This window comes from Equus asinus, chromosome 7 (assembly GCF_041296235.1).
Source record: "Equus asinus isolate D_3611 breed Donkey chromosome 7, EquAss-T2T_v2, whole genome shotgun sequence".
Classification (NCBI taxonomy): domain Eukaryota; kingdom Metazoa; phylum Chordata; class Mammalia; order Perissodactyla; family Equidae; genus Equus; species Equus asinus.
Window position 1 is genome coordinate 97,118,097 of NC_091796.1, and position 12,062 is coordinate 97,130,158.

Genomic DNA, 12,062 nt, shown 5'->3' on the forward strand with positions numbered 1-12,062 from the left:
CTTATTTTGACATCACAAGAAGCAAAAGTCTTCCTACAGTCAACATTATTATAGCAGTTTCTACTTCAACTACTGCCTCAGCAAGTTAACTTCAAAGAGTAAAAATAAATAAGGGGCTATGATATAGGCCCATCTCAGGGATCTTGAACTTACCAGCCATATGATACTTTCTTTCACATTACATCTGCTAGGCAATGTAAGTGATCACACATATGGAAGCGAATCAACAGAAAACTCTATCATATTTAGGCAGAGAGGAAATACTTGTTAATTATAAAGATTTTTTTATTGTGCTAATGACAAAACTCATAAAATAAATGGTAAATATGACACTATTAGAATCCTACGCAAAGACAAATACACACTCAAGCATGAGTCTAGGTGTCTAAATGGTTCTCATTTCTATGCTATTATTTGTCATTGTAATTAGAAGCCTTTGAGCATAACAGTCTAAAAATAAACTACATTTCTCTTAATTAAATTGTTAACCTAAAAGCAAGAGCTCAAACTTCCCAGCAACAATACTAACATTTATTAGAATAAGACTTAAAATATTTACCCATTTTATTTTATCCCGGAGGTGAAATAAACATCAGCCAATTACAGAAATCTTCTGCGTTTCTGAGCCATCCACACCTTAGTAAAGTCCAAAATGATGTGCTGATGAGATGGTATGGAGCTATCTGCATGCCTGGGACAAGACTGTACCAGAAACAGGCCTGTACTACTGAAATAAAATTGTCCATTGTCTTGATCCAAACACGCAAGTAGATGGTACTTCACTGTGGTTGCAGGAGCCCCCTGCCCCTGTGGCAGCCATGCCTCTGCCCAACCTCCTGACTAGTTCTCCCCAAAAGTAAGAGAGGTTACTAATCTAATTATCCAAACGTCCAAAATTCTGCTTGGGCAGAGTGAGCAGTAGGTGGAGTGAGTGTGTTAAAAGAGCAGTCCCTGAAGTCTGTTTTTTTGTCTCACTTCTGGGTTGGCCTAACCCCCTGGGGCCAAATGGCCATTCTCCTGCACTCCTCCCTTCACTATACACAGCAATTAACAAAGTGGTTTTGGAGGTTCTCTTGGGACTCAGTATTCACTGACTAGTTTGTTCTCCCCTCTAACCTTCTAACTCATACACTTCATAGGCTGGTCCCAAGATTATGACTAGATGGGGTTGGGAGGGACGGAGGAATCTTCACCTAGGCCTTAAGCCTAAACTACATGCACCAGTGCTACTTTTAAGAAAGAGTTACACACTGGTGTGTTGAAGGTTTGCAAAGCTTTTACTGAAGTGGCACTCTGAGTACCACCGACCACGGTTCCTGGCAGACAGCTCCCTCATGACTCCTGAGGGAAGAGAAAAGATTGGCTGGGCAGAGTTCAGGCATTTATAGATTTCTGGCTATAACAGCATAATGGTATCAAAACCTCACCCTCAGTCCCTAAATCCTAACTAAAAGGATTAACTCCTTCCCACAGAAACAATGCCTTATGAAAACTCTTCACAAATATATAAAATAACAAAGAATGTCAACAAACTTTAAAAACTTAAGACTAGAGCTATCTAATTGGTACAGAGCAGTATGACCACATCATTTGCTGATATCTAGCATCTATTTTGATGCCTGGCCAGCCCTGACGGTCTAGTGGTTACGATTTGGCTCTCTCACTGCCATGGCCCAGGTTCTTTTCCTGGCCAGGGAACCACACCATCTGTCTGTCAGTTGTCATACTGTGGCGGCCGTGTGTTACTGTGAGGCTAAAAGCTATGCCACTGGTCTTTCAAATACCAGCAGAGTCACCTATGGTGGACAGGTTTCAGCAGTTTCTAGACTAAGACAGAGTAGGAAGAAAGGCCTGGCCACCCACTTCCAAAGAAATTGGCCATAAAAACCCTATGAATGTTAGCAGAGCACTGTCTGATACACTCTGAGAGGTGAGAGGATGGCGTAAAAGGACCGGGCGGGGATCCACTCTGCTGGACACAGGGTGGCTAGGAGCCAGAATCAACTCGACGGCACTAACAACAAATTTTGATGCCCACGTCACATGAGTTGTTAAATATTAGTAAACTTAGACTAAAACATTAAATATTTTTAAACTTTTCGAGGTCAACTTTAGGCCTACCTATATTGTTGATCAGCTTAGTCTCCTTTCATCAAAAGCATTTAAAGGCTTTTTACCCTCAGGCAATACCAAGTTTAATTATTTAGAAAGACTAGGTGTGAATAGTTTTAATGCTATCACAAAGCAATTTTAAGCAATTTTGTCCTTATTAAAATATTAGGAACTATCCCACTGAAAATCCTTCACTTCTTGATTAGTGTTATTATACTATATGTATACTCCCTGGTTAGGAAATCACTTTTAAGACTGAATTTAACCAAGCCCTTTACAAGAAGTCCACAAATTTTTTAAAAGACCCCAAATTGCTAAAGCAATCCTGAGTAAGAAGAACAAAGCTGGAGGCATCACAATCCCTGACTTCAAAACATACTACAGGGGCTGGCCCCGTGGCCGAGTGGTTAAGTTCGCGCGCTCCGCTGCAGGCGGCCCAGTGTTTCGTTAGTTCGAATCCTGGGCGCGGACATGGCACTGCTCATCAGACCACGCTGAGGCAGTGTCCCACATGCCACAACTAGAAGAACCCACAACGAAGAATACACAACTATGTACCGGGGGGCTTTGGGGAGAAAAAGGAAAAAATAAAAATCTTAAAAAAAAAAAAAAAAAAAAACATACTACAAAGCTACAGTAATCAAAACAGCATGGTACTGGTACAAAAACAGGTGCACAGATCAATGGAACAGAATTGAAAGCCCAGAAATAGAACCACACATTTATGGACAACTAATCTTTGACAAAGGAGCTAAGGGCCCACAATGGAGAAAAGAAAGTCTCTTCAACAAATGGTGCTGGGAAAACTGGACAGCCACATGTGAAAGAATGAAAACTGACCATTCTTTTTCACCATTCACAAAAATAAACTCAAAATGGATCAAAGACCTAAAGATTAGACCTGAAACAATAAGTGTTCTAGATGAGAATATAGGCAGTACACTTTTGACATCAGTATCAAAAGGATCTTTTCAGAGACCATAACTCCTCAGACAAGGGAAACAATAGAAAGAATAAACAAATGGGACTTCATCAGACTAAAGAGCTTCTTCAAGGCAAGGGAAAACAGGATTGAAACAAAAAAACAGCCCACTAATTGGGAAAAAATATCTACAAGTTACTTATCTGACAAAGGGTTAATCTCCATAATATATGAAGAACTCACACAGCTCAACAACAAAAAATCAAACAACCCGATCAAAAAATGGGCAGGGGACATGAACAGACATTTCTCCAAAGAAGATATACAGATGGCCTATAGACACATGAAAAGATGCTCACCATCGGTTATCATCAGGGAAATGCAAATCAAAACTACACTAAGATATCACCTTACACCTGTTAGAATGGCAAAAATAACCAAAACAAAAAGTGACAAATGTTGGAGAGGTTGTGGAGAAAAAGGAACCCTCATACACTGTTGGTGGGAATGCAAACTGGTGCAGCCACCAAGGAAAACAGTATGGAGATTTCTCAAAAAGTTAAAAATAGAAATACCTTGTGACCCAGCCATCCCACTACTGGGTATCTATCCAAAGAACTTGAAGTCAGCAATTCCAAAAGTCCCATGCACACCTATGGTCATCGCAGCATTATTTACAATAGCCAAGACATGGAAGCAACCTAAATGCCCATCAACTAATGATTGGATAAAGAAGATATGGTATATATATACAATGGAATACTACTCAGCCATAAAAAAGATAAAATCGTCCCATTCACAACAACATGGATGGACCTTGAAGGTATTATGTTAAGTGAAATAAGCCAGATAGAGAAAGATGAACTCCGTATGACTCCACTCATAGGTGGAAGTTAAACATGTAGACAAAGAGAACTGATAGGTGGTTACCAGGGGAAGAGGGGGGTGAGGTGGTGGGCACAAAGGGTGAAGTGCACCTACAACACGACTGACAATAATGTACAACTGAAATTTCACAAGATTGTAAACTATCATAATCTTAACAAAAAGTTAAAAAAAAAAAGCTAAAAAAAAAATTTGCCAAAACAAATGAATTTCCATATTTAAATTATTCCCTTTAGGAAACAGTTTGAATTATTAGCAAATAATTAAAAAGGAAAAATCTTATTTATACAATGAATATAAAATACTTGGTTCTTTACACTATGACTGGATTCCTTCAGCTAATCCTATAATATTAATATGGTTATGTGCAGTGTGGGAAAATATAACTGATGTAATTTTTAAAATAATAAATTTAGACTAAAAGGATAATTGTTTTTTCTGCCAAATTTAAATAGCTTTGTTGTTTGTTTATTATAAAATAATCCAGGTTCATAGTTTTAAAAAAAATAGACAAATAGGCCTAAGGTAGACCTTGAAAATCTCCCATACTCCCAACCACTCAGAGATAACTATTGCTAATCCTTGGCATATTCCTCCAGGATTTTAGCCATAAACCTATGATTGATAAACAGCTTCTTAACCCAACTTTCTAGGCAATTCTATTACCAAATGTAATTTGTAATGCATATTATCTATGATTTTTTCTTTAAGTTGTGAGATATTTAACTTGGAACTTCCCACTCTGGTGGAGAAAAACAATCAGTAAAAACACATTCTTCATTCTGTTACCATAATTTCTGCTAAGCGGCACAAATGTAAACGCACAGAGCATGTGCTGAAATCATTTGATTAGATCTAATGATTCACTTGTGTTAAAGCTAAGAAAAGGTTTAATTTAAAAGCACTTTTACAATTAAAGTAGAAATGAAGAGAATAATGCTTTTGAAACCATTTCAAGCCAAGTATCTTAGCATATGACTAAGGTACTCATATGCCGGATTTTATTCAATGAATTAATCACTTATTAAACTTGCCATAAACTGAGAAATGTAATTTAATAAAGAGGATTATGGAGTCTGCGGACATTAAGGGGAATATATTATCAAATGAAGCTAGTTAGAAATGTGCGTTGAGAACATAGGTCCTCGATCACCCATTTAACACTCAGCGAATGCCTAGTAACACCTGAGCAAGATGCCAGGTCTTTCACTAACAGCTACAGGATTTGAACTGGCAAAGACGAGAGAATGGCTGGGGAATTCTGGGCTAACAGAATAGCTGGAGCAAAAGCTTAAGTAGGAATAAGTATTTTCCTAGTAGAGAATAGTAAGAGGACTGTTCTAATTAGCTACAACGGGTTCAGGACAAACAGTAAAAATATAACACCAAACAGGTACATGAAACCAGCTGATTCAAAACCTAGAATGCCAGACTAATTAGTTTTAATGAATCCATAGGCAATAACGGCTCTTGATAAGATGAAAGTAAGGTTCTAGGAAAATTACTCTGGCAGTAGCGTGCCATGTGGACAGAAGCAAAGAAAGACTAAGGCTAGAAGACAGTGAAGTTATCACAATAAACTAGATGTGTGCCAATGAGGGTCTGGTCTGAGCAGAAACTAGAATGAAGAGGAAAGAATGAATCTAAGAATCACGGTAATAATCAGTTCAAGAAACGTTTGCTGAACATCTGACTTGGGTGCTGAGACTAAAAGCAAACAGGTCCCCACTTTCAAAGACAAATTAATTGAACTTCTGTTCCATTTTTTCCCATTGGCCCCATATCTAAAGTACAAGAAATGAAAGTCTGGTGAACGGTAGACAGAATTTTGTTGAAAGGGGAAGTTTTTGGGTTTCAACATTGATTTTAAAGCAATGGCATGAGCTCCCAAAAGGGCTGCCATGTAGGCAGTTCTAGACAAGGAACTAAAGCTCTGCAGAGACAGCATGCTGATGAGGTTCAGGACATGCTACCCCAAAATATAGCACCTTGGCATACTGAATATTTTAAGATGAAGGAATTTGAGAAACAGCACATGCAAGAAGCTTTCTGACCTCCCCCTGAAGCAGGTCATAAAACCCTCCTGTGAGAGGTGCCCTCCCTATACCCCGAGGAAAGGAGCATCCTTCTCTCTGAAGACAGGGGACACAGAGAGGAATCTGAGCGAACAGGCCTTGCTAAGTCTCCCCTAGTTTACCACACTTACTTCATTCCCTTTGTCCATGATACCCTTTTTCCACGACTTTCCTTCCACTCCTCATCAAACCCAATATAAAAAAGTTCAGGTTTAACTGTTTCTTCAAGTCTTTATTTCCTTACAAAGGCTCCATGTCATATAAAACTTACGTTAAATAAATTAGTATGTTTTTCTCTTGTTAATTTGTCCTTTGTTACAGGGGTCCCAGTTAAGAACTTAGATGGGTAGGGGAAAAAGATTTTTCTTTCCCTACAATGCACAAAGTTACAGGACAGGGGCAATGGCTAAAGCTTTAAGAAGAAAGCCCTTCAGGAGACCACACAAAAAGAGGAATGAGTCGATGATGACCAGGAGTTAGGATGCAAGAAGAAAAAGAGCCAGAGAAACGGTTAGAAAACTAACAGTGAATAAAATCCAAGGAAGGACATAATGTCGATTAAAAATTGATCATCAATGAAGTCAAACTGTGGTACAATGGGAAATATAGATTTGGTCTTTGTCCCAAAAGCTTAGGAATCTCCAGAGTGGTACGAGTGTCTTTTGTATGCTCATGAGATGACTGGTGGCTGGGGCCCCCTGGATAGCTTTTGGACTGGGGCTGGTTGCTAGAGACCAAGGACTCTCAGCCCCACCCTCTCAGCCTCCCCGCTCCCACCACTGGGGAGGGGACAGGGGCTGGAGATCCAGTTAATCACCAATGGCCAATGATTTAATCAATCATGTCTACATAATGAAACCTCCATAAAAACCCCTAAACAATGGAGTTCAGGGTTCTCAGAGGTTCTGAGTTGGTGCACACACAGGTGCTGGTGTGGTGGTGCTCCCTGAGAGGGCACAGAAGCTACATATTCCCCACCCTCACGCCCTCCAAATGCCTTGCCTAGGACTCTTCCATTTGGCTGTTCCTGAGTTGTAGTTCGATCCTTTATAGTATGAAGAAACAAAGCTTGAGCCTCAAAGTCTATGCAGGGAGGTCAGGGTGTAAGAGTGGGGATGGAAAAACAAAACAACATCCTTAAAAACAATGGATATAGATAATTCTGTTCAAAGAATGGGGATATAAAAAGAAGGAATAGAGGGAAAATGGGAAAGGATCATATGAAACTTTTTTGCAACTTAGAAGGCAGATGAGTGAGCAGGCCGAGGGACAAAGGGAATATGGGAAAGGCTGGAAAAAGCGGAGATGAGAGTAGTGGTTCCTAAGGGAGCAGATCCTTCAGGAAGTGATAAATAATGGGGTCTAGGAAGGAAGGGGTTACAGACAGGGATTAAGGACAGAGAGAAGGATAAGGACATGTTGAGGATGAAGAAAGATTATCTACAGTCTTTTTAAAGGACACACATGGTCTGTGAGGGGAGTACCAGAGAGGGAGTGCAATGAAGCAAGAGTAAAATGCCTCAGAAATCAGCGTGGCTAACATACACAATAAAGGATGAAATGAAATCTACGAAGTCACCTTAAGAGATAAAAATCACTGTAAGCAGGGTAGAAGGAACTGAAGTATCCTAATCAAAAGAACTAAAATATCTAAAGAATGGACAAGATAGACTGGGAAAAACGAAAATTAAAAAATAAGATGCCAAACTGGGCAGCACTTTCCAGGGGACAGCCTAACCAGTCGCTTCGAACACCAGGTCTCCTAGGAGGAACACCCCTATCCTGGAGATAACTGGATCACACTCTTGAGCCTCTATGTCTTTAGCTGTACAACCAACTCCCTTTTTTTCAATGCCATGGTCACCAGGCAACCCAATTTTAACTTGATACCTTTACCCAAAAGGAAAAATGCACTAATCGAGCAAACAAACGTTCCATGTACTTGTTTATTTGTATTTCCCACTGTAAGTCAGTGAAGTGTCATTTGGGTTTATACATCAGTCTTTTATGATTATAACTACAACTATATGCATGAAATCAGAGCACGGAAATACAAATAGTATAATGATCCCAGCATTGAATCCTATTTGCGGCTCTCAAGAAACACTCCACAGCAATATATACAAGACACTGCAGTAGTATCCTGTGACCTTGCCAATGGTTTTGATTGTTTTTCATTTCAGAAGAAAAGGAGAACAATTACAAAAAGCAACATTGTGAGATTTAGCTGTGGATGCAATAGGAAGTAGAGAAACTTACAGCTTGTTGCAGCAGAAACAATATTTAAGCCGTAATTTATTATAAATCTACAATCTACACAACACCATCAACTTCTAAAACTTAATGTCTACTCAAAACCTTGGCCAATTTTCTCAGTACTTAATAGATTATTTTTTTCTGAGACATTAGCTCATCAATTAAAAAAAAAAAGAGGGAAACAAAGTCTAACAAGTTAATAAAAAAAAGTTCCTGTTTTTGGTAAAGAAAGGAGTTTCAGTCCTGGCCCAAATTCCCTATTCCTCAATGATGAGTTTCATCTTCCCCTTTCTAGCACCTTCAATGTTAAAGAAATATCAATATTAACCTCTAAAATTTCCAAGTTCTCGTGTGAAAGATATGACACTATATTGTAGACATTTTCCTCTTTTTAAAACTTTTCTTTTATTGTGAACTATAACAGAGAAAGTCTCAGGGTGGGGGTGACTGTAACCCCACCATCCTAATACTACTACTTTCACCTCCAGTCTTTTCTTATTGCGCAGGTATCCTACTTACTAGTTGAGGCTTGCCAGCTCCTTATAATCTAGACTAAATGGACTCAAACCCTGCAGAGCCACGGCCTGTGCAAGTCCAAGGCCTCCCCCTCCCCCAAGGTTTCTCTCAATTACCAGGAGAGCTGACATCCTCAGCACCCTCTGAGGTACCTGTGCATTGTCTCTTTTCTGCACTGCGCGGGTCCAGACACAACGTGTGGGTCTTTCTTTGAGTTCAATAAAATGCAAAAGCAAAACCCAAACACGTGCAAAAGGCATTCCTTAGCATACGAGACTTCGGTGAAGATTTCTGGAAAAAGGCAGAGTAGCGGCACACACAGCAACAACGAAAAGGGAATTAGAAGTAGGAACACTCTCAATCTCTCTCCATCTTCCACCCTTGGGAGAGGAGGCTTTATCTCACCTCTTCCCTGGCCTCACATCCATTTTCTGACTTTCCTCCTTTGTTTCTCTCTCTCCTGCCCTATTAGGCAAATCTGTCCCCTTGTTTCCTGACAAGCAGCTTCCTCGCTTCTGACCTCTCAGCTCCAGTTAACATTCATACTCACATCCCTAAGTGAGCCTGCTATCAAGGCAATGCCGCCGGGGCAGTTCCCTCCATACAAGGAATTCTGGTGCCCATTGCTGTGATAATACATTTTTCTTCTCCTTTTCTATTTCGTAGGTTTTATGTAGTCATCATACTCTACATTAACTATACAGCCTACTAACTGAACAAACATTCTGAATGCTTACCTGTATCCAGCATTGTCCAAAGCACCAGCAAGGCTGGAGCAGACACACTCCCTGAGGCTACGCAGTGCAGGGTCCAGAGGAGGCACTCAGGCAAGTGAAGAAGCCCAAGGTGCAGGTACAAGCACTACTAGAGAGGTCTGAGATAGACAGAGTACCAGAAGAGCACAAGAGCATCTCACCCCGTCTGAAGGTTTGGGGAAGTCAGGCATTGATGGACAGCAAAGCAGAAAAAAGCCTGCACATCAGAAGGAAAAGCAAACAATAGCACCAAGACGACAGAGAACATGGCATAACTGGGAATCTGCAATTAGTGCAGACGGGAAGGAGCATGTGAAGGAACGGGAAAGAAGGCACCGCAAGACACAAGGCAGGAACTAATCCATGAAGGACTCTGTGTTTGATTTGAAAAAGTATGTATTTGTTTTAAAGGTAAGAGGGAGCCAATGAGAGACTTTAAGCAGAGGATTAAGATAACCAGTTCTGTACCTTAGAGAGACCACCAGCAGCGGTGTGGAAGATGAATTAGAAAGGAACTGAGATGCAAGACACCAAAGCCAATGGACAGGTTGATATAATAGTCAAGGCCAGAAACGATAAAGGCTACACTCAGGCACTGAGAGTAGGGAGAGGAAAAAGTAAATTCCTTAACACGTTATTCACTAATACTACTATGCACAAAGTGAAAACATTGGAAATTACCAAAATTATTAAATTCTGAATAGCCATAGTGCAATCTTTAAAGTTCAAAATGATAATCCTTAAGTGACCATGAGATCATAAAGTACTCAGAGTAAAAGACAAGTGAAGACCAGTTTTCAAAATGTTGCAAATGAACTGTATTCATTTGTCAAAACTCACAAATTATATCTCAATAGAAAAGAATTACAGCTATAAAGTAAAAATCATGAAAATACTTTTTTATACATGAATATTATAAGAAGTTGTTTTCAGATTCAACAAGGATTTTCTTAATGTTTATTTGGGCATTGTTTTGCATACATATCTATTTCCTTAGCAAAGTTAATGCTTGCTTTTTAGAAGCCACATATTTCTAAATAGCAATATAAAGCTTCTAAGACTTATTTTCAAAATGCATACATTTGTGATACATCTTATACTATATCATCTAAACAACTTGTTCCATTTTATAAAATAGATTATTTATTAACACATTACTCCTAAATGTTGCAAGTTTTTCTGTCCTTGCTGTAATGGCATGTGATTTAATAGCATATCACAATTTAACATGCAGCTGTGTGTGTGTACAGATTTGGTGAATATAAACTTTATGAATTAAAAATCAGTACACAAAATGCCTGTGGGACCTCCAAATGAAGCTGGTCAGTGGACACTAAAGAATTTTACTGAAGTCAGGTTATTTGAAAATTCACAATTATTATAAAACATATAGCTTTAAAAGAACAGTCAACTCGAATACTTCATTTCCTGGCCATGGCAAATGTCTGACCCTAACATACACAAAAATGTGAAGAAAAAGATAACTTAGGGAACAACACAGCACATCAAAAGGATTGCACAGAAGTTTTTAGAAGATTTATTTTCAAAAGCAAGTTCCCTTAGTGTAACTTTATAAATCATCAGCTATCTGACAGTTTAAAGACAACTGCGCTTCAAACCTAAACCTAGGTAAAGGACAGAACCGCACTATTCCCAGTCAGCGTGGCATTCCTTACTTACAACAGAAGCCCTGCTTCAGTATTTTGGCAAACAAAAAGTTAGATAACTTATAAATGATAAAAACTTAAACCATTACAGCAAGGCAAATATTCTGGCTTCCGAAGTGCTCCCAAAATTATTTTTATATTTGTTGATATATTTTAAACTACCCCTTCCATGAAAGATATAAAGTAGTTCTTAATAGTCCCAAGTAATATTCCCAAGGATCAGATTTCAACTTGATGTAAGAAAATACAGCGGCACTTTGTTCCTCTTAAGTCATAACCTCGTTTTTACACTGCAATGCTACTGTCGCCTCTACACGCCATTCTATTGTGAGAAGTACTTTAACACCCTTTCCTTTTTCTATTTTCCAGACGACATGCTGCTAATAGTGCCAATTTGCTTTCTATTAGCACTTAAATGTTGCAGCCCTGAATCAAATTTCAGTTTGCAATAATTTGTGCTTACAGCTATAAACTTTCAAAGGGTTACTGCCAACTCATTTTTCAAGAATAATCCTACTTTCAAAAAATGTTCATTTTTAACTCATAGCGAACTATCTAATTTAATGTTATGAAAACTGGGGACCAAAAGACTAAATTCATCCTGTCTTGTCCCATCCTTCTTTTCCCATCTCAGTTTTAACTGTGTTTTCTCCACCACAACGATGCTCCAACCCCAAGTCTGTGATTTCTAAGAAAAAGGTCAAGGAGTGCTCTGGAAGGACTTACGGACACCGACAGCAGCCTGCTCCCCTGCCGTCCCCTCTTGTTATTTCAAACATGAAATACATAACCCATTCCCCTGAAACCAAGTTGAGCAATTAACACTTGCAATTTTATGACACGGGTATCAGCACAATTATGTGGCCATATAAAA

The 12,062-nt window shown here is 39.1% G+C and overlaps 1 protein-coding gene across 3 annotated transcripts in view; it reads right to left on the minus strand.

The window, feature by feature from the left end:
* RPS6KA5 (ribosomal protein S6 kinase A5) overlaps positions 1 to 12,062 on the minus strand; it is a 192,185-nt gene that overhangs the window by 144,764 nt on the left and 35,359 nt on the right. The window contains exon 1 of one of the 3 annotated variants that reach the window (XM_070514201.1): positions 9,504 to 9,688. The exons of the other annotated variants lie outside the window; for them this stretch is intronic. Coding sequence (XP_070370302.1) covers positions 9,504 to 9,516 — 13 coding nt within the window. The 5' untranslated portion in view covers positions 9,517 to 9,688. Of the gene's footprint in view, positions 1 to 9,503; positions 9,689 to 12,062 lie in introns of those variants that run through there. 3 annotated transcript variants of the gene reach the window in all.